The 23455-nt window shown below is 37.7% G+C and overlaps 1 protein-coding gene across 19 annotated transcripts in view; it reads left to right on the plus strand.

Moving 5' to 3' along the window:
• Positions 1 to 23455, plus strand: part of PARD3 (par-3 family cell polarity regulator) — a 573907-nt gene that overhangs the window by 423332 nt on the left and 127120 nt on the right. For all 19 annotated transcript variants that reach the window (XM_018057053.1, XM_018057068.1, XM_018057069.1 and 16 more), the window contains one exon: positions 6346 to 6588. In XM_018057053.1, coding sequence (XP_017912542.1) covers positions 6346 to 6588 — 243 coding nt within the window. The remainder of the gene's footprint in view (positions 1 to 6345; positions 6589 to 23455) is intronic.

Below are 23455 nucleotides of genomic sequence, written 5' to 3' on the forward strand. Positions count from 1 at the left end.
TGCTTCAGTCATGTCCGAGTCTGTTTGACACTGTGGACTGTAGCCCGCCAGGCTCCTCTGTCCATGGGATTCTCCAGGCAATACTGGAGTGAGTTGCCATGCCCTCCTCCAGGGAGTCTTCCTGACCCAGGAGTTGCATCCATGTCTCACACATCTTGCGCATCAGCAAGCAGGTTCTTTACCACTAGCGCCACCTGGGAAGCCCACAGCCTAGAGAATCATCACTTCCTAACTTATTCACTCATAGATATACATCCTTCTTCACTATTTTTTCCCACAAAGTACTAGTATCTCTCAGAATTAAGAGTCATTTGGGAAATACTGATGACAAGTAAAGACCACTGGCTCCTAGTTTAGCCATGTCCAGCTCATTTATCTAACTGGCTATAGAAATCAGAATTGAATTTTTTTTTTTTTACGATGACACAATAAGTTTAGTGAACATTCATCATCTCATATAGATACAACATTCAAGAAATAAAAATTTCTGGCCTTGTTGCCTCCAGTTTCCAATCACTGGCATTTCTCTTTTCAGTTTTACCAACTGTTTCCAATATCAGCTTTGAGTAAGTTCTTGAAATTTTGATAGGAACTTTTTTGTGGTCTTTGTTAGTTGATAAGATCCTTTTCAGAGACGGCATGTGTTTATTTGTTAGTTTTTGCAGGATTATCATTTTAAAAATATGTATCAGAATATAGCAGTAAGGTTTCTTTAAAGGGCATGAATAAGAATTAGTGAAATTACAGGAGGAATGAACTATATAGCAACAATAGGTGCGTTCCCTGTGCATCTAAAAGAATAAACAATTTTCACTTCTTTTTGGCTTGAAACTTAGGATTCAGATTCCCTGAATTCCGACATCAGAACCCAGATATTCTGGATCATTTTTGCATGCAGGTCACATATTGTCATTCAAATACAACTCAACTTTTAAAGCTTATCCTTTTAATGGAACAATATATTTTTCTATAATTTAGAAGTGTTCTTCATTTTTTCTCTGGCCCCTTAAGTCCTTCAGAAAAGTCAGTTCTAATCAATGAGGTTAGTTCATCAGACATATTTTAAGAACTTATTGTGCAGGTGAACAGATTTTTAAAGAATCTATTAACTTCATGGAAGTCCAGAATAGACCAATACTTGGGCAAATTGAAACAGATTTTATTGACAGTCTGTAACTGGAGTAGGAAAGTCAGTTTTATTTTTGATTAGAGCTTTCTTAGATTGGGCATTATAGCATCTCTTTGAGTTGGAAATAATTGTAGTTGATTTGACATTTGTGAAAGCCAGAACGTAATGTCAGTGAATGAGCAAGTATCTGTGAGAGAGAGTAGTGAGTGTGTGTGTGTGTGTGTGTGTGTGTTGGTTAGTCAAATATCATTCTAGTGGTTTATTAGCGTAAAAGAGAAATTTTTCTTGTTCACAATATATTAAATAAATAAAATGATGGTATAAAATTTTTATTCTTATTATAATTCTTCCTCCGTCAAGAATTTCTTACCTTTGTTAAGATGGAGAAAAGATTTAAACCTCATAACATTAAAAAATCAACATAAGACATTATAATCAATTGTGAAAGTTGATGACCACAGAGCTTTGGGGAGGAGAGAGGTTGGTGGGGCTGGAGTTAGTAAGGGACACTGTACAGAGATGATAACTGGGGCCTAGATCTAGCTCTCAAGAACTCAGCATTTAGCAAAGTGAGTAATTCTATCCCCACGCCTAGACAAAGGGCTGCTGATGGGTGTACATTCTTGTAACTGCGTAGATTCTGGAAAAATGGTGGTTGTGTTAGTGAATAGTATTGTCTCTGTGAATGCTTTTCTTTGATCTTTTTTTCAACTTTTAATTATTTTATATTATAAATCTGCTGTTTCCTCATTGTAGCTTTGAGGGATGAAGTTTTGACTCCGCCATCCCTAACCTACTATAACCACTGTGGTTTTTAACAGTTGCCTTCTTCCCTTGAATTGGAAATGCATCTTTAAAACAATTGTTCCTATTCAAAAATTTTTTCTAAGAATCCATTCAGAACATGGAAGGCTTTTCCAGTCAACTTTTGCCCCAATACTATAAACATATTAAAATCCTACTTAAAATGATAACTTCATATTTAGTGGGATATCTTCCTTCTTTGGGGAATTCAGCATAGATACTCCATTGGCAGCATACATCTAGGTAGATGGCAGTTGTTTGATTTGCCCAGCAGGGTAAGGTGAAAATTGAAGATTTTTGGTGTCTGCCATTTGCTCAGCTGTTTTGAGGGGCAAGTCAGCATTCAGTCAGTTGACCACAAACCTCTCTTTGGTCAAACTGTTTTTTCCAGTTGCCTTGTTGCTTACATTTCATTCTGCCATGAAAGTAGGATTTTATTTGATGAATTTCTCTAATACCGGTTTTTAGAGAGGAAATGTTGTTGGGAAAAGATCCAGGAACTTTGTTCCCAGAATCAGGCTTCCATATGGTAGTACAATAAGTTGGGGGACAAAATGTTACCCAAAAGAGTTGATTTCAAGCTCTTGAACATTGTTTTGAAGATAGTTTACACTTATCTAATATGTAGCAATCTGAAATGTATTTTAATTTGTATGTTAAAGTAATATTAGTACATCCTATCTTTTGTAGATGTTAAAAGTGGTGTGTGGGTTTTAAAAACATTAAAGGTCAATTTCTGCTTCTTGGAGTTTTAAAAAATGTATTATTGAGAACATTCCATGTATTGAGCCTTCATAATGTTGGAGGTAGAAGTATTTTGAATACAGTAGAGTAATTTAAGGAACCATTGATTTTTCTGTCTTGAGAAGTTGGTTCCTTAATAGTAGTGCTTATTAAGCTTTGTGTCTTTTCTGGATATGTAAGGACTATACTTCATCGTCATAAAAATGTTATTTTCATTTTACTCTACAGCAATTAGTGTTAAAAGCCATTTATTGTAAAAGCAAAAATTCTAATGAATAGAAATGTTACAAGAACAGAAGTCTTGTGTGTTTTATCTTCATCATGCATCATCCATTTTAATTAGAGAAAAGGGTGGTGAACACTGTGACAAGAGTCTGGGATGAAAATCATTAATTGATGTCAAGCCGAAGAGAGACTGTTAGCATGAATTTAGTGACAGCAGGAAATAAATTAACCTTATTACTTTATTTAGTCTATTACATTATTTTGTGTATTATTTTCTATGCAGGTTCAAGGCAATTTCATTATCATAATGGAAAATACTTTTTTTTCTAACAAAAAAGAAAGGTGTGAATATTTATGTTTGAATATACCAAATTGAAATGATAAATTCTTTATTAACATTTTTAAAGGTCTTAATACAAAGTTTTAGTAGCTGTTTTCACATTTTTTTCTTAACATTCCAAGAATTGGGAAATAGTGCCTGAATGTGTTGCCCATCCGTGTCAGAACAGCTGTCTGCCATCATTTAAACCTCAGAATGGTTCTCTTGTTTATGGCTCAGAATGACTTTCTGGGCTGCTTACATCAATAGACATTTATTTCTTTGGCTAAGTTTTGTGCTAATCAGTTACTTTTGTCATTGCTGAGATTTGGCCTGAGATAAATTAGATGGATACTGCTAAACAACAACCTGACTGTTCAGAAAAACGGATGACTCTTACATCTTAGGGATAATTTGTGACCCCAGGGTCACCGTAAAACAGCAGAGGGGGTGTCCTTTTATAGCATTGACCATCTGGAGCTGTTAAGGGCTACACTGCCAGACACCCTCTTTTTGAAAAGTTTCCTTAAACTATGTGATTTTCCTTAAAACCATTTTTTTTCCTGAACCCCAAGTTTTTTTTTTCTGAAATGAGAAAAATAAACATGAAAATATATGACATGAATATATAACTTCTGGTTGTGTTGTGGTCTCTTTTCTCACTTATAATAAATAAGACATTCAAATGTAAAAGTATAAAATAAAATCATTGTGTGAGTTTTATTGGCTGAATTGTCACTAACGTGCACCAAAACCACAGTGCATTCCTCGTTCTAAAGCTCTGCTTTTAGTGCTATTGATGCAGCAAGCTTTGTTAGCATCTATTTCTAGGATGAACATTAAAATACACATTTGTTCAGGGTAATTAACCAGATTTGTCAATTCTTTGAGTTCTATCCCACTGTTGGTGGCCACAGGTAAACTGTAGTTTTACATTTAAATTTGTGATTCATTTTTAGTTAATTTTTGTATCAGGGATGAGGTTTAAATTCAAAGCGGGTTTTGCTCTGTTTGGTTTTCTTTTCATTTTTGCCTATGGATGTCTAATTGCTCCAGCACTATTTGTTGAAAAGACTTATTTCATTGAATTGTTTTCGTATAATTATGAGAAATCAATTGGCCATACTTGTAAGCTCTTTCTGAGTTTTCTATCCTGCTCAACTGATCTAAGTGTCTCTCCCTCCATAGAAACCACCATCAAGTGTGATTCCTCCCACTTTTTTTGTGCTTATCCCAATTGTTTAGCTATTCTATCCTTTGCCTTTTCATATAAATTTAAAAATAATCTTGTTTGTATCTACTAAAGTCTTGCTGGAGTTTTATAGGAATTACATTAAGCTGTTTATCAACTTGGGGAGAACTGACTTTACTATGTTGAGTCTTTCATTCATGAAATTATATGTCTCTCCAGTTTTTAGATCTTCCTTGATTTCTTTCATCATCATTGTATAATTTTCAGCATATAAGTCCTGTATATGTTGTGTTAGGTTTACACCTATGTATTTTATTCATGTCTATAAACAAACCTTTTTAATCAGTGTATTTCATTCTTTTAGTGGATGTAAATGACATTTTAGTTTAATTTTGGCATCTGTGTTCACTGCCAACCTATAGAAATACAATGGATTTTTACCTATTAATATTGTATTACTATTCTGTTACCTTACTGAACTTTCCTTTGAGTTATAGGAGGTTTTTTGTAGATTCCTTGCGATTTTCTACAAAGACCTCCATGCTGTCTACAAATAAGAATGGTTTTATTTCTTCCTTTCCAATCTGTATGCCAGTTATTTCCTTTCCTAAGCTGACTTCATTGTCTAGAATTTCACTGTGTTGAGTTATGGTGGTGGGAGCAGATATCCTTACCTTTTTCCTGATCTTAAGGGAAATCATTCAGTCTTTCTCTGTTATGTTATCAATGGGTTCTTTATAGATGCTTTTTGTCAAGTTTAGGAAGTTAAGTTTTGCTCTATGTAGTTTTTTTGAGGAATTCATTTTCTGCATCAGTTGATATAATCTTGTAACTTTTCTTCTTTATCTATTAATATGATGTGTTACATTGTTTGATTTTTAAAATATTGAACCAGCCTTGCATTCAGGCAATAAACATCACTTTGTCATGGTGTATAATTCTTTTTATATATTACCAAATTCTATTTGCTAATATTTTGGTAAGGAATTTTATTTCTATATTCATGAGAAATACTGACCTGTAGTTTTCTCTTTTATTAATGGACTGTGTTCATCTGATTTTGTATCTTTTCTGTATTCTTTTAAATACATTTATGTATCATTTATTCTAGCAGTGGTCTACTTTGAATATAAAAAAGTAAATAACTTTGCAATAAAATGTTAAACACAGCCCAAAGTATTGCTTTTATAAATAAGATTTCACTTTTAAGTAAACATTTACAAGTATGTAATAGAAATATTTTTTCCCATTAAAAGTTATCAAAATTCTATCAAGGGTTGTTGAATTATCTTCAGCTAACTAAGACCAACTTAGCACAATATCAATAGATTGATTTCAGAATTTGGTTGAATGCATGCCTTCCTGTCCTTAATCTCAGGATTTTACAAGCTCTGTAGACATCACAAAAAATAAAAGTCAGTATCATTAAACAGATCTTTTGCCACTAATAAACAATAATAGTGTGGATTCATACTTAAGCTTCAGAGTATGTTGAATGTGTATGGTATCGCTATAATGAGAAGATCGTACATGTATATACATACATAAATGTATGCAAATACAGTGTATGTGTGTAGAACTTTTTAAAAAATGACTTTTTGCCTCAAAAGATTTCATGAATAAAATGCAAGTGGATGCCTAAAACTATTCCTAGTGGATTTTTAGAGTTAGTTAATAAGTGATAATTAAAAATAAGATGTAAATTATGAGTATGTCTTATTGACATGAACAAAGCTATCTGGAATGATGATTTTTGAGAATCCATGATATTACCCTGATAATCTAAAATTAATATAACATTGTTTATCCTATCCAGCTTCTTAGAATTGCATGAAAGAATATGTATTTTGCAATGTATTTTGATGAATGTTCTATATCCAGTTCTTAGGAAAGGCATAGTTTTTCTTGCTCCAACTTATTTTAATTTTACAGGATTCAAGCCAAAACTCGAGAATTTAGGGAGCGACAGGCTCGGGAACGTGACTATGCTGAAATTCAAGATTTTCATCGGACATTTGGCTGTGATGATGAGCTGATGTACGGGGGAATTTCTTCCTATGAAGGTTCCATGGCTCTCAGCACCAGACCCCAGAGCCCAAGAGAAGGGCATATGATGGATGCTTTGTATGCCCAAGTGAAGAAGCCGCGGAATTCCAAACCTTTACCTGCAGACAGGTAGGCTCCAGGAGCAATCAGAGTATTGCTTCCAAATCAGCTATTATATAGTTTGTGACAAGGGAGTAGATTGTTCATGAGTTCTAAAGCAAGAACTGCCTTTTATTAACGGCCTTTAAAAAGCTGTTGTGTCTAAGAGCATCCAGTTTACACAAATCAAAGCCTAATGGAAGGAACAGTAGAGATTTTGATAGTTTGTCTCATGATCCCAGCGTATTTCATCTTGTTCTTAAAATGGTTCAGATGGGAGAACTAACCTGTAGTTTAAAACTCAGATAAAAAAAGTTGAAACTGGTTCTTCAATTTAAGACTTTTTTGTTGTTGTTGTGCAGTGAGCCTCTAGTTATGATAGTTAAATAGATGAGCAATGACATGATTTGTTTTAATTATGGTTTATTTGGGCCTTTTTATTTTTATTTTTTGGTGATATGATTTTCATGTCATGAAAGAATTACTGAATGAGATATATAGTATAGCCAGTCTTCAAACTGCTCGTTAACAAACCACAGGTCTGATTGTGTACATTAGTATAGCACAAAGGAGTGTGATGCTGATGCTATGTTAATGGTTATGTATTTATTTCAAATTTTATCTGAAACAATTTAGAAACATCTTTTTCCATCCCTCATTTATGTATTCAGGCACCATATAAAATTTAGTTCATGAAGAAAATAGTACTCATTTCTTTTTATTTGAAACACGTCCATGCTGTTGTCATAAACAATACACTCATTCCATCCCATCTTATAATGGTGTCTTATAATCATTGCTCTATGGTGGAGCTATGCTTTGAACATTAAAAATAGTAGGTTTCCCTTCAAACTAGTGGTTCTTTAGCATGCATCAGATACCTGGAGGGCTTCTTAAAACACAGATGGATTAACCCTTTTCCAAAATCAAAATTCTGAAGACATCACAGAAATTTAAATTTTGTGTTTTGTAATTATTTTTTTCAGAGATAAGCTGTCCATTGAACAATGATATTGCTAATCCAAAAAGTTGGGAATTATGGTACCTGTGAAGTATTTCTTCATCAACCTGTAACTGAATATGAATTTGGCTTGGAAATAATGGCTTTACCTCCACTGCCTTTTTCTGTCAGAATGAAAGCTGTAAAAAAGTGTTGCTCAGACTAGAGACTCTTCAAAAAACGATCTCTTGATACTGCCATATAGAATTAAATTGTTTTGATTATAATGTTATTTAAATATGTATAAAAATAAAATAGGGCTGAACTCCTTCTGTTTATAGCCATTATATAACTATAAAACCAAACATCTTTACAAATTAAATACAAGCAAAACAGCAAAACCATTACATGCAAATGAACAACATTACTTTAATGTGGCCAATAATGTTTTTTTTTTAAATCTGAAGTCTCGCACAAATCATGAACATGAACATGGTGGGGGATGCTCCATGGCAGATTTGCTTCAGTTTGTTTGCCTCACAAGCCAAGAGCTGGCTCAGTTCAGCCATCACTCTTCTCAGTTAGATTCTGCGGTTCTTTTGCATGTCTGTAGCCAGGGGTCTTTGACCTGTGCACCCTATCCATGTATCCTAAGGCATGAAATTCAACTGGCTTCTCTATCATTAACTCAAGACATCAGTGAAAGTAGCGTTTCTTGATGCCTCTGTATGTATAAACATAAATTCAGACAGGGAAATAACATACAAGGTGACCTAGAATACGGTTCTATTAACTTTCTAAAAAGTTAAATAATGGAAACATAAAACCTGAAACTCCTCAGAGAGAGTTTATACCCAGTAAAGAATCTCCCATCAACTAACTAAATTTCACCCAAGTTTGCTGTTGGTGTCAGATGAACTTTGCTATTCAAATTTTTGGATTTCATGGGAGCATCTCCAGTCCATTGACAGTGTGAAGTGTAGCCTGAATCTGTTCTGGGATGTTTATTGTTCAGTAAGAAAGCCATATTCTGAATTTCACTGCTTATCATTTTGATTGATCTGATGGAAATGTGGATCTGGTAGCCCCACATGGAAATAACCAGGGATCATTTATTAAGTGCTGTGAATTTGATGTCAGAATGGGACACTTTGTCCATTTCCACATATTATTTATAAAATACTTTTTTCTAGAATAGCTTCATACTCTGTCCGGCAATATGTCCATGCCTCTTTAATTGACTTGACGTGTGTACTGTTATCTGACTGTACCCTTTGGTCATAGTGTCATTGTTATTACTATTTATTAATGCTCCTGATAACATTCTGTGTTTTCGTATTGGGTGGATGCCAGAGAAGTCAGACATAGTCTTCTGTTTTCTATGAATGACAAAGCTCAAACTTACAAAAGTTTTGGTGTATTTAACTTTTATCCTGCTTGTAACCAGATTCTATTGTCAGTGATTCCTAATCCTATGTCTTTTTGGTAGAGTGTATATCCTATTTGATTGCTGTGTCTTCAGAGTGTGATGCAGCTGATCAAAATCAAATCAGAACTCTAATATCAGTTTGTTTAATAAGGTCTGTTTACAGTGAAGCTGTGAAATAATATATAATTTCCATATTGGGTACAGCTTTATCTGGGCATTCATAAATGCCCATTATTCACCTATGACCAAATCATCATTTTATTCAAAATGTCAGCCTGCAGGTGTGTTATCATAAACTTTATTCAATGTTTCTTGACACTCAGCAAAACGTTTCTTTTTGTAAGTTATATAATTTCAATCCAAAAGTTTTGTGTGCTTCGAATTCTTAAAAAAAAAATATTGATGGAATGACAGTCAGTATGTTTTTTTATTATTTGAGGGCACCAACAATTCATACTTTTATAGTAAGATCCCAGAATCTGTAGTTAAAAACTGCAGAGAAGGATAGTTCTAATGGACATGTGCTGACTGTCACCATGCAGTCATTTGCCACCAAGAGGGCACTGTCCTCAAATATAATTGAAATAAAATAGTTACTATGCTGCTATAAATCTAAATAGCAGGAAAATAGTAGGCTAGACTCCCCCAGCTTGCTGAGGACACCTTAATGGAAACATAAATACCATAATCACAAGCTTTTTGCATGCATTTTACGACTAAAGAGAAAATGCCGATTTTAAAAGAAAAGACCTCTGTGAACTTGTTTTCTCCCCCATTAAAAACTGGAATCCAGTTGTGTCAAAAGGAAGTCTGCCAAACACAGAGCAAACTAATTTTCTTAGCTATGGGCCATTATTAAACATGCGCTCCTTTTAAAAGGTTGGGTCATATGACAAAGTTGTATTTGCTATTCAAAAAGTCAAAGACCATTTTATTTACTTACATTTACTTAGTATTTTTTTTTTAATCTTTGCTTTTCTTGAGATGTGAGAAAGATATTTCAAATGGAGTCCGTCTCATTGTAATGTGTGTTTTGCAAGTTGATGCCCTTGCTGATGAATGAGTTCTACGCTGACCCCATCTCAGTGTCCCTCCTACCCATCTCTGACCTTGGCCAGCTCCATCCACCTCCTCCATCTGCCTGGACCACCTCTCTCTCCCTACTCACAGAGGATCCACTTTCCTTCTTCTTGGCCAGCCCCGTGAACACTATTCCAGATCCCAGTCCTACCCCTGCAAGGAGCCTGCTCCTCAGTCCCCCTTTTTGTCCCTTAGCCTGTGTGTCTCTGCTGCCACTTCCTCATAGCTGGTGAGCTTGTTGATGTCTTGATCATGTTGCTTTAAAAAAAAAAAAAAAATCCTTTTTACCCTCTGGCTATTCTCTGCCCTATTTTCCCTCTTCACTTCTAATCCAAACTTCTTGAAAGATTAATCTAGGATTGATAGAGACTGCTGTTTCTTCTGTCCTGCGTCTTGTTCTCTCCATGTGGTAGGCGGAATAATGGCCCCTGCAAAGATGCCCCGCCCTAGTCCCTGCTGCGGCTGCTGCTGCTAAGTCACTTCAGTCGTGTCCGACTCTGTGGTCCCTGGAACCTGTAAAAAGGCTCCTTCATGCAGCCAAAAGGACGCTGCAGATCTGATTACATTATCTTAAAGTGGGGATATTTCCCTGGATTCTCCAGCTGGGCCCAGTGGATCATAAGTGAAGGTGAGAGAATCAAGGTCAGAGAGAGACTTGAAGATGCAGACTGCTGCCATAAAGGCAGGAAGGAGCCATGAGCCCAGGAGGTCAGTGGGTTCTAGAAGCTGCTAAAAGCCAGGAAGCAGGTTCTCCTTGAAAGCCTCCAGAGGAACCAGCTCTGTTAACCCGTTGGCTTAAAGTCCAGCAAAATTCATTTCAGACTTCTGACCTCCAGCGCTCAAATGTGATAAACTGGAGTTATCTTAAGGCAGTAGGTTTGTGGGCACTGGGTTACAGTAGCCATGGCGTGTTAGTTTCCCAATCCTGGACTCCTGGTTCAGTGAATGCTTCTGTTTTTTCCCTTTGGGTCACTCTGGCCTCCCTGAAGCTCTGTTCTTTTAGTTTTTATGTCCAGTACTGCTATCTCTTGCTTCCTTTCTGACTCTTCCTTCCCTGTCTCTTCAGAGATTCTCTTCTATTTGTCTTCTAATTTGGGATTGCCTGAGGAAGTAGCTCTGACCACTGATAATTCCTATGTGTTCCTTTGGGTTATAGCTTTAACTGCTCTGAAGCACTGGTGATACTTATTCTGCACTAACTCGGTCCTCCATAAACCCTAGATTCTTGGGGCTAACTTCTAGCACGTGCTTTCTGTGTCTCCCAGGCACTTAAACCCCACCCAAAACCAAGTTCATTGTTTCTCAGTCCAGACCTCCTCTACTATCATCAGCCTAATCTCAGAGAATGCTGTCACGACCCTCACATTGACTCTAGACGATGTTTTCTTCTGCAGCCAGCCTCCCTCACCAGACATCAGTCAGTGACAGAGGCCTAAGGATTTTACATTCCGAATAATTCCAAACTCCTTCTCTCCTGTTCTTACACACGGATGCTAGCAGTCGTCTCTTAGCTCTTCTCCCAGCCTCCAGTCTTGTTCTCTTCAAATTTCTATAATACCTGGAGTTTTCTATCCAAAATTAAAATCTGACATTTCATTCTCTTGCTTAAATTTGTTCTCCAGCTGCTCACCGTCTCCAAGATGCAGGCCAAGCCCTCAGCACGATGCCTATGGGCCCCGGAATCTCTCGTTTTAGCCTCATCCTTAATTATGTCATATTGGCTCACACCATACTTTTCCTAATAGAGGATCAGCCTCAAAGTATAAATCCAACTTCTTCTAATTCATGGATGCATTAAGTGGCTCTTTGGTGTTATATGCTCTGCAAATGTTACATTTTGGTGAGTAAAAACAAGCCATCACCATTCATTAAGCTATTCTAATATAGTTAGAGATGCAGCAATTAAATTAAAGGCTGAGGTGACATAAACAACCCAACAAATGAAATCTTGAAAGTAATGAAGCCATAAATAAGGTCATGGCTAATTTTAAAGACTTCTTGTTTAATTCTTTTTGTTGATTAACATTGCCTGAAACCATAATTTGTTTGGAGAACTAATGTGTAATGGGGGTTGTTTATTTATATATTTATTTTAGCCTTAGAGGAAGTTTAAATATTCTGCAGAAATATGAGGATAAATGGAAACTATTTTAGACCTTGGTATTATTTGGCAAGCAGTCCTCCAGCAGAGTGTGTTCATTTTGTTTGAATGTCTTTCCTTTGGCAAGGCACTGAACTTTGGGGTCTTTGATGATGAGCTGGCCACACTTTTGGAAATTCCCTTTAGCCGCTTGGTATTTCGTTTGATTTTAGCCTTCCCACAGAAACTCTAAAATCCTGCTTTACATGCAACTCATCATGGTAACTCATCTTTTTATTTTGACCCAACCACCTGGTTCTTCTGTCCTTTAGACAGTCCAAACCTGTGGATTCAAGTACCAATCTTATTGGTATTTAGTGGTCTTAGGTTGGTGGTTCTTTCCTTCTTGCTTCTGCACCAAGATGGAATATCAATCAGTTCTTAATATAAATTCATGAGGATTTATGTGGAGCCCTATTGTGAGATGAATTTTCAACTTCTTGGGAGACTTACCAAGATCTGAATTCAAAATCCATTTTTAAATTAACTTCTCAGATGTTCTAGAGCTTTTCCTTGGACACTTCCAGCCCTCAGTGTGGATAACTGTTTGATTATTCTCTGTTCAATGCTGTTTCCTTTCTACTTCCTTTAGTGCCCCATTGGTTGATTTTGTGTAACTTCAGTAGTTGATTAGTAATGATGTTTGTCTTCTTTTCCAATCCTTAGTCCTTAGATTATTCCACTAAAATAGATGTGGAGATAGGAGTGTGAAAATTTCAAACCTGTATTGTCACAGAAGAGAAAATGATTAGATAATTCATATATTCTGTGGCTCTGTAGTAATTACTTAATATACACTTCAAATTGCATAAAAGGGACTCAATAAATCTTTGTAGAATGAATGAATGAATATTATTATATACATTTCTGTAAAACTCAAAAAATATTTTAAAAACAAATTTCTTTCTTTATACCTTTCATAATTAGTTCTAGCGAATAAACTACACAGGGTTATATTGCTGAATCCTTAGGAATACACAGTTTTCAAAATATTTGTCTTTGAAGTTAAGTACCTTGGGGCCAGATAAGCATCTCCAGGGTGGTTCCTTTCGGTTCGATGGCGGAGTGGGTGGGTAGCTCTTTCAGCTTAGCTTTTTTCTGATGACACTTAGAAGTCTTAAAGAAGGTGGGGAGCAGAGATGGGCAGGATGCAGAAGAAACTGGGGCTTACTGGAGAACATGGGGTATCCATGGAACAAGTTAACAGACAGCGTGACTCCCGGGAGTTCCGTGGAACTGCCAGCTGTTGTGGACTCGGACAAGGACAGTGAATTCTGGCACCCCGTTTCTTGAGGCATGAGGGTTTTCTCTAAATTTCACAGTCTCCATGTGGCCTATGAAGGAAAGGAAGACCTAGGAATGACTTTGATTCTATAAAATTCTAATTCTGATGCAAGAGAGTTCTGATTTCAGTTTCGGTTTTACACACTGTGTGGGCATAGCTTAAAAAAAAAAAATCACCTGCTTTGTGACAGAAACTAAAGCTGAGGATAAATACTTAATTCAAATTATTCTCTTTTCCTTCTCTTTCTTTTTTTCCTTTCACGTGGATATTCAAGCTTTGCGAAGCAGTCAAGGGCTTAAACTCTTTGAACAAGCCCTGGATTCTGGTATGGATTCTTCTTCTACCCTCTGTCCCTCCGCGTCCCCAACACTTATTTGGCAGCTGCAATGTACGAGGATGTAGGAGGGGTCTGGATACAGAAATGAATAAGAGATTCCCCTCCCGTTTCCTCTCAGTTGGTACCGTGTGACAGACCATGACCTGTGTTATACGCAGAGTGATATGAATTCAGTAGGGAGGGGAAGGCAGGTTAGGTGACACCAGACTGGTTGCCATTCCAGGTGGATTCTGGGGTCTTGCTGGAGTCTCATGCCTGTGGAGGAATTCTGCAGTTTGTGGCCTAAAAGAAAACAAATTATGCAGTTTTCTGCCTAATTAAAAAAAAAGTTGTTTTTTCATGAGCATGATATTGGAGAATTCTCTGTTTTTTAAAAGCATCTTTTGTGTGTGAAACTTTTAGGTTCCTCAACTTAATTTTGATGCTACAGTTGATGCCTGTGGCTTTTTACATTCTATACGGATGCTCAAATGTGCCTGGCTGAGGACATTTGATTGATTTCTGTAATTAACAAGCAACTTAACCTGCAGAAATTTGGTACAGGACTTAAGCTTCAATAGTCACAGATTCATTTCTAAACCAGGGTACTAGGGGTGACAAGGGTTATGACCTTTGATACACAAACGAAGACGGTGAGGGCCTGGGGCTGTGATCAGACCCTCTCCCAGCCTGTGACGTGACGTGTGGACAAGCTCACCTTTGGAGACACTGTTTGGCTTCCCTCTGGATGTGTGGTTGGAATTTTTTCAAGAGCATTTTCAATAGCTCTGTGATATATTTAAATAAAAATGACCACTTAATTGCATAATATTGGTATTATAAATGCCTTGTATTCATTATATGATAATTAATTAAAATAAGGTTCAGTGTTAATATGTAGTAGAATATTATGGATGTTTTATTTATGGTACACAGGAAATGTCCCTGGTGATTTTTTTTTTTGCTCCTAGTTTAGAAATGATAAATCAAATATGAAAAGGAACTAGATGTTTTTCTTTAATGGTGTGTCTTTTTCTGGCACACACATCCATGTAACTGGCATCAGCTACATAAATGCACCTCAGAAAATCAAGTCTGACTGCACCCAAGGATAGCTAAATGCCCATCAAGGAGTCAATGAATGCATTTGAGTTGTTTTAATTAGCTAGGTGTGATTTAAAGGTTGCCAAAATCAAAAAGGCTTATTCATTTTTCATCAATAATCACTTACCTTAATATTTCATTAGAACCTGCTGATTTGCAGACCTCCTTCTGGGCTTTGATTCATTATGACTGCAGACATAATTTAACTTTCCCTCTTTTTCCCATTCTGTATTGTACTCTTTCATCTGTGAGACACTGTTAAGATGTTTCCAACATTCATGGGGCTGCTAATTGATCCAACTTTTTTTTTTCTTCTTTAAACTGTACTTAAAGCTGAGGGTTCTGGGCTATGGAAAGCTCTCTGTGTGTATATATGTATGTGTGTGTGTGCAAAGTCAGTTTTCTTTCATCACTTGAATATCTGGTAATAATGTGCAAATTTTCTGTTTCCTATGTTCTGAGAGTAAGGGCTGATTTCTCGTATGCAGAAGTCAGGAAGTAAATAGTTTGGGTGCAGTCTTAGACTGTGCCGTTAATCTGAAAACATCTTGTGTGTGGCACACACAGCAGATGAGACTGTACTCTATGCATATACCTTGTTTTCAAAACAGTTCTCTGGTTGCTTTAGATGCAGACCTGCACTTGATCTCTGTACACCTTTGTATCCTCAGGTACTGGCATCATCCCCGGCTTCTGTGATGCCCCCTTGGGGGTGCTGCATGGATGCAGGGAGGCTGAGAGATGATCCTCACATTAATATGGCACATGTGTGAAGACAGCCGTTCCTCTTCTTAAATTGTCCATTGACTATGTACCTGATCTTAGCTGCAGACAGTCCATGCGAGAGGTGGGGATCTGATTGGAACTTCTTGAAACCCCAGATTTCAATCACCTATCCTTAAATGTGTAGAAAGTCCTCATTTTTTTAGAAGTCATTCCTCTAAAACATGGAAACAGGTTAGATCCCTAACACAGACTGAGATTCTGACAAAAAAGACACATTAATAGATAAATATTTTTACTTTTCCAGATTAACTATAAATACTCTATATCTGTCTCCTATATCCATGTTTAACAATTTGTATAAATTACATATTATTAACATTCACCAACTGTAGCAGTTTTGAGGCTAAGTAAAAATTACTTCATGTAAAGAAATAAAAACTTGTGTGCTTCAAAATTCGGTAAATATACGTTGAATTATAAATATTTTCATTGGACAGGAAGCTTTCTTTTAAATATTTCCTAGAAAAAGTAGTGCTGCCTTTCCTTATGTCCAAGATTTCTGTTACAGAAATATGTCTGGAAAAATTGAATGAACCACCAGCAGATATATAGATATCTGCTTATGGAGAATTTAAAGAACACTTCTGCATTTGGAGATATTAGCCACCACTAAAAATTAAAAGTTGTTGTTTGCCCAGAGCTACTCTTTACATCTTGCTTCAGAATGTTTGTTGGAAACCCTGTCCATGAAATAGATTTCTTAGAGTTAACATGACTTGCTCTGGGAGAGTATGTCGAGTTCCGTAATTCTACACTTGGCGTGTGAGGCTCTTCACGATTCTGGGAGCAGGTGTGGAGGTGGAGTGGACAAGGTCTCTTTGCTAGACTTCTCCTTTATCTCTGTGATCTTCTCAGCCTGCCTGTCCTGCTTAACAGTCTTTGTTCCTTCTGCCCTTGAATAACAGGTCTGAGGAAGCACAGTAGGTTACATTGTCCCCTGAGGTGGTTTTAGATTTAGGTCTTGGCTCTGCCATTTACTTGAATGGCTGGCAAGTTATTTAACCTCTGTGAGCCTCCTTAAACTCATCTGGATTTAAAATTTTTTGTCCCATTGTTGGAGCATATGTCAGCTGTGTCCTGATTTTTATATTTAGAAAATACGTTCTTTATAAACGTCCATTATGATCTGTGTTAGCGACTGTTGGGGGTAAAAGAGAAATACTGGTCCAGCCTCTGATAGTAATGCTCTTCTAGTCTTTTGGGAGAACAACAGACGGATTTAAATAACACAACCGATTTTATGGACCATGCTGTTTATTCTAATAGCTAGACAAGAATGGTTTGATTGACTTTTTAAAAATCTGGTATGTTTTTTACCATATGGCCAAAGCCATATCTAGGGTGCCAAGCTAATAAGCCTTCTTTTCTCTGCCAGTGAACCATGAAAGTTGTTAGCAAAATGTTTTATTGTGAATTGATCCATTTTCCAAGCTCTTGGTGATATAAACACCATCTTAAAAGATAAAGTGTAGATTACCAAACATTAGTCACTGAAATTTGTTGCACCAAAGGACCATAGACCACCTGTCTATGGGATGACCCAGAGTGGAAGGTACATAATATGGTTAGGGTGCCTGAAAAACATGATAAAACTACCCTAAATCAGTTGGCTGTGGGTACACAGTACAGGTTGTGTTCTTTTGAATGATGTTGTAACATGAGAAGAATGTAAAAACGTGTTTAGTAATACTTTGCAATAACATATTTTTTTGAGATAGGGTTTAAAATAGAATGACTTTGCGCTTCCCTCATTTATGACAACTTTTTCTACAAAGGGCTCAATGTGCAAATTCTTCTGAATAGTAACCACTAATTCCTGTGTATAGCAATGTAATGATGTAGTGGGATTAGTTTGTCCTCTAACCGATCAATTCTTAAAAGAGTTCATGGCATTTCTAGCGTCCTCGTACCATGAGACTATTTGTATCTTTCACTTTCTCTCCTCCTCCTGTTCGTGTCTTCCTTTACATTCTTCAGCATATATGCTGCTGCTGCTAAGTCGCTTCAGTCGTGTCCGACTCTGTGTGACCCCATAGATGGCAGCCCACCAGGCTCCGCCATCCCTGGGATTCTCCAGGCAAGAACACTGGAGTGGGTTGCCATTTCCTTCTCCAATGCATGAAAGTGAAAAGTGAAAGTGAGGTCGCTCAATCATGCCCAACTCTTAGCGACCCCATGGACTGCAGCCCAGCAGGCTGCTCCTTCCATGGAATTTTCCAGGCAAGAACACTGGAGTGGGTTGCCATTTCCTTCTCATATATACCACGTTTAAATTAGCTTCTGAAAAGTCCTTTTGCCTCTTCCATCCTCACAGCCCTTTCAGGATGTCTCTATGAACTGATTTTTCTCCTGGTTCTGGGTTGTATTTTCCTCCTTTTTTCTTTTTCTGAATTTATTTAGTTTTGGCTGTGCTAGGTCTTTGTTGCTATGCGGGTTTTCTCTAGTCTCGGCGAGCAGGGGCTGCCCTCTCGTTGCCGTGTACAGACTCGCCACTGTGGCGGCCTCTCCTGTGGGGCGGGCTCGAGGCCGCCAGGGCCTCAGTAGTTGCGGCTCCCGGGCTCTAGAGCACAGGCTGAGTAACTGTGGCACGTGGGCTTGCTTGCTCTGCATCATGTGGGATCTTCCCAGATCAGGGATCAAACCCATGTCCTCTGCTTTGGCAGGTGGATTCTTTACCACTGAACCGCTAGGTAAGCCCCCCTCCTTCTTCTTCTATCTAATAATTTTTTCATCAGCTGTCAGATATTTTGAAATTTAGGATGTGGAGGATTATATGTTGTTCTGTCCAGGCAGAATTACCTCCCTAAAGTTTAGTTTGGGTGGCATCAGTTCTGCCCAAAAAAAACCTGACTGCAGAATCAAGTCCAGACTTCTTAGGGTAGCAGTCTCCTCCCAGAGAACCATCAAGGTCTTAACCCTCTGTATCGTCCTCTTCAAAACTCTAGTCACTCCAGGATGTTTACCATCCTAGAATACATCAAGTATTTTTCTACCTCACTTCCCGCTGCATGTACTTTTATTTGTTTATTTTTGATCAGTCTGGAATTGATGCATTCAGCTCTCTTTATCTCTGTTGTTAAAATCCCAGTTCTCCAAATGCCATCTTTCTGCAGTATAGTACAACTAGTTGGAATGAGTCTGTCCTTTTCCTTGGATTCAAAACAGTTTGTATGTCTACAAACGACTTCCTTAAGTGCTTGGACAGCACAGTTGGAAACTATCTGTCTCCCTGCTACTTTTTGCATGATTTTTTTTTTTTTTGACACCACATTTTTCTATATGTTGTCTTTAGCAATGGTGGGGAATCGTTGTTAAGTCATTCCCGAGAACTGTGGTTAGGACCTGACTGCTGCTAGAAAGTTATCTCAGACATAGGGTCCTGATCACTCATGTACACAGGCTACTTTTCCTGTTAGGAAATGAGGACTTATCTATAAGTAGTTAAAGATAAGGATCATGCTTTATTTAGCCTCATACCTTCGAAATGCTTTTGTTTATGTTTGTATGTAGGATGAATGAATGAAAAAAAAAATTTGGCTTCAAATAGTTTAGTGATTTGATTTAGGGATGGGGGAGCCCAGTGGGCTGCCATCTACGGGGTCACACAGAGTCGGACACGACTGAAGCGACTTAGCAGCAGCAGCAGCAGCATTTACCTAACATGTGACTTCAACATGTAAGGATAATTCAATTCATAAATGTTAAGTACCTGTAACTTTCCAGTAACCTATCAATGGCATAACAGATATTAACAGAATAGATTGCTTTACAAATCCATTATTATACTATTTTTGTTTTTGGCTGGGACTTTTCCACCCAAAATAATTGTAATTCAGTGTTAATAAAGTTGCATATATATTTTTTCTTTGTACATTTCTTAAGCCAGCCAGAATGGTAATTCTTCTACTGATAATGCCAGGTTCCAGACTGAGAAACAAAGAGCTTAGGTTATTTTGGGACCCTTAGGTATCTCTATCCTGTCTGTTTTCTTCCTGTGCAGCTAGTTACTCAAACACTACTGGGCACTATTTAACTAGGCGCAACATTTTGCTGATTTCCTCTAAGTGTTTCCTGAGTAAGAGCCATTTAATCCCTTAATCAGCTTCTTTTGAGATGTCTGTTTACACTAAACACAGTCCTATTCCAATTAGTTTCAAATTCTAAGCAAAAGTTCTGGTAATTAAACATTGTCTGAAGGAACATCCCATTCCTGTACTGCAGCATTGAAATTGAGGTACTGTTCTGTTCAGTCGCTCAGTCGTGTCTGACTCTTTGTGACCCCATGAATCGCAGCATGCCAGGCCTCCCTGTCCATCACCAACTCCTGGAGTTCACTCAAACTCACGTCCATCGAGTCAGGGATGCCATCCAGCCATCTCATCCTCTGTTGTCCCCTTCTCTTCCTACCCCCAATCCCTCCCAGTATCAGGGTCTTTTCCACTGAGTCAACTCTTCGCATGAGGTGGCCAAAGTACTGGAGTTTCAGCTTTAGCATCAGTCCTTCCAAAGAACACCCAGGACTGGTTGGATCTCCTTGCAAAAGCATCGATTCTTCGGCGCTCAGCTTTCTTCACGGAGAAGGTGATGGCACGCCACTCCAGTACCCTTGCCTGGAAAATCCCATGGATGGAGGAGCCTGGTAGGCTGCAGTCCATGGGGTTGTGAAGAGTCGGACACGACTGAGCGACTTCCCTTTCACTTTTCACTTTCATTCATTGGAGAAGGAAATGGCAACCCACTCCAGTATTCTTGCCTGGAGAATCCCAGGGATGGCGGAGCCTGGTGGGCTGCCGTCTATGGGGTTGCACAGAGTCGGACACGACTGAAGTGACTTAACAGCAGCAGCAGCAGCTTTCTTCACAGTCCAACTCTCACATCCATACATGACCACTGAAAAAACCATAGCCTTGACTAGACGGACCTTTGTTGGCAACATAATGTCTCTGCTTTTCAATATGCTATCTAGGTTGGTCATAACTTTCCTTCCAAGGTGTAAGCGTCTTTTAATTTCATGGCTGCAATCACCATCTGCAGTGATTTTGGAGCCCCCCAAAATAAAGTCTGACACTGTTTCCACTGTTTCCATTGTTTCCCCATCTATTTGTCATGAAGTGATGGGACTAGATGCCATGATCTTCGTTTTCTGAATGTTGAGCTTTAAGCCAACTTTTTCACTCTCCTCTTTCACTTTCATCAAGAGGGTTTTTAGTTCCTCTTCACTTTCTGCCATAAGGGTGGTATCATCTGCATATCTGAGGTTATTGATATTTCTCCTGGCAATCTTGATTCCAGCTTGTGCTTCTTCCAGCCCAGCGTTTCTCATGATGTACTCCGCATATAGTAGAAACGACATTAAGCTTGTTAGCACATTCATTAATTTTATTGATCAACTACATTGAAGGACTATATACTGATATAAAGGATTTTTTTTTCTCTCAAACTTCAACATTATGTGACTTTGTGAATACTTCTCTCCTCTTTTGTAAGATTAAGTAACTATATACAAGTAAATAATAATTTTAAATAAATAAATAATAATCACTCTCTTGTAGGGTTGTGTGGGATAAATGAGATAATACAAGTAAATCATTTGATATAGTAACTGCTGGCAGTATTATAAATACATATGTTTAATGGTGGTGGAGGTCAAATTTCATGTCAAACTCTGTTATGAGATGCAAACTATTATATATAGGATGGATAAATAATAAGGTCCTGCTGTAGAACACAGGGAACTATATTCAATATCCTGTGATAAACCATAATGGAAAAGAATATGAAAAAGGGTATGTATTTATATAGCTGAGTCACTTTACCATACATAGAGATGAACACAATATTGCAAATCAACTATACTTTCATAAAATTTTTAAAAACTATATTATGATTAAAAAGTCTTCTAAGTAGATCTTGAAAATTCAGTGAGAAGCAGAGTCACTTGAATAAGCATTCTATTTTAACATATTATAAGATTTTGGGCAACTTCTTGGACTTATTTTTAAATGGAATTTAATCTGTATAAACTGCTAGCCTAACTATGGGATAAAGTGAGATAATCCTTGAATGTGACATAGTTGGCAGTTTACTTAAAATATGTCACATATGTCCATTGTGTCCTACTCTTTGTGATCCTCTGTCTGTGGCGTTCTCCAGGCAAGAATACTGGAAGTGGGTAACCATTCTCTTCCCCAGGGGATCTTCCTGACCCAGGGATCAAACCCAGGTCTCCTGAATTGCAGGCAGATTCTTTACTGTCTGAGCTACCAGGGAAGGCAATCAATGTCACATGTACATGATAACAATTCTGTATTTCTCTAGTGTGTCCTGCAATGGTGTTAAAAAGTCAGCATCAGCTGAGATGAGAGTTTTTCAAAGCAGGATGGTCGGTAGATGAACAACTGTAATATTAATTGGCAATAGAATTTATTTTATAATGTGTGTGATTTGTTGCAGCGGTAAAATAGATTATTTTTAGATTCCCATGTAAAATTGTTTTCTCACTAGATAATTATAATTGGCTCTGTGTGTAACACAAATTTTAAATATTTTATGTTATTAGTAACACCAGCATAACAAGGTAGAAATGCAAATACATTTTCCTGTTTCTTAAACTGTGGCTGCAAACAGAGAATTGGTTCTGTAAATTATTTTTAATGTGCACACTTTTTAACAAGGTTCTTAAAGTGGTAATCATGTTTCAGTTTCCAGCGTCAAGGGGTGCTGATGGTTTGACAGCCATACTGTTGCTTTCATGGGTAATGAAATATTGGTTTTCATTAAATTTTATGTTAAGAGCCCTTATTTGGAGTCATAGGTTTCTACCATTTCAGAGCATGAAGAAACATGATTTAAAAGCCTCCTGTTTTACAAAAGTGGGGACAGAGGGATAGGGGTGTGGAAGAAGGTGACTGTTTCTTATCCCCATCTTTCCAGGTAAGAAAATCTTGGTACCATGGCAGGAATACCTGATGGGGATCAGGAAATCTGCAGGCTGAGGTGGGGTGGGGGTGCTGTCCTTAAGTAGCGGCGCTGCCTTGGGTGAAATCCTGATCACAAGCGGCCTGTTTATAGATTTATAGAACAGGGATAATCACTCCTGGTTTGCCACTTACAGAAGAAATATATATTCATCAAATAAAGTATATTTGTGAAAGCATACTTACAAACACAAATATCTACTTGTATTGTATCATATTGCTATAATTTTGCCTGCCCCTTAACCTCTTCCATGACCTATAGAATTATGTTGAGTGGGTGAGTTAATTCAAAGACGGATGTGAAAGCAACTTTGAGAAGTTGAGTACATCTTACCATACCAGCAGTTCATTGGAATATTCCTAGACTTAGATATAAATACATTTTTATAAGTAATAAGCTGGATGGCATCACTGACTCGATGGACGTGACTCTGAGTGAACTCCGGGAGTTGGTGATGCTCAGGGAGGCCTGGCGTGCTGCGGTTTGTGGGGTTGCAAAGAGTCGGACACGACTGAGCGACTGAACTGAACTGAACTGAAGAGTCTAACTGGACTTCACGTGAGATTTTTTTTTAAAGAGAACTCAAAATGCACCATCTTGAGAATCATAACCAAATTTCCATCAGAGTTAAATGTGGCAGACACAGATGTGTGTCTGTGAGTGAACAGTGCGTGTGTGATGTGCATGTCTATCCTCCCTTGTGGTGAGAACCTGGTAAGATGCTCTGGCCTGCAACATCCAAGTCCATTTCCACTAAATCCCACCTTGTCATCCTTGCTGCTCCCACTGGCCAGGGAGGTCATGGTGCCTTTGACTGTGTCCAGGGTCCTTTACAGTCT

The sequence above is a fragment of the Capra hircus genome, chromosome 13 (genome assembly GCF_001704415.2).
Source record: "Capra hircus breed San Clemente chromosome 13, ASM170441v1, whole genome shotgun sequence".
NCBI lineage: Eukaryota > Metazoa > Chordata > Mammalia > Artiodactyla > Bovidae > Capra > Capra hircus.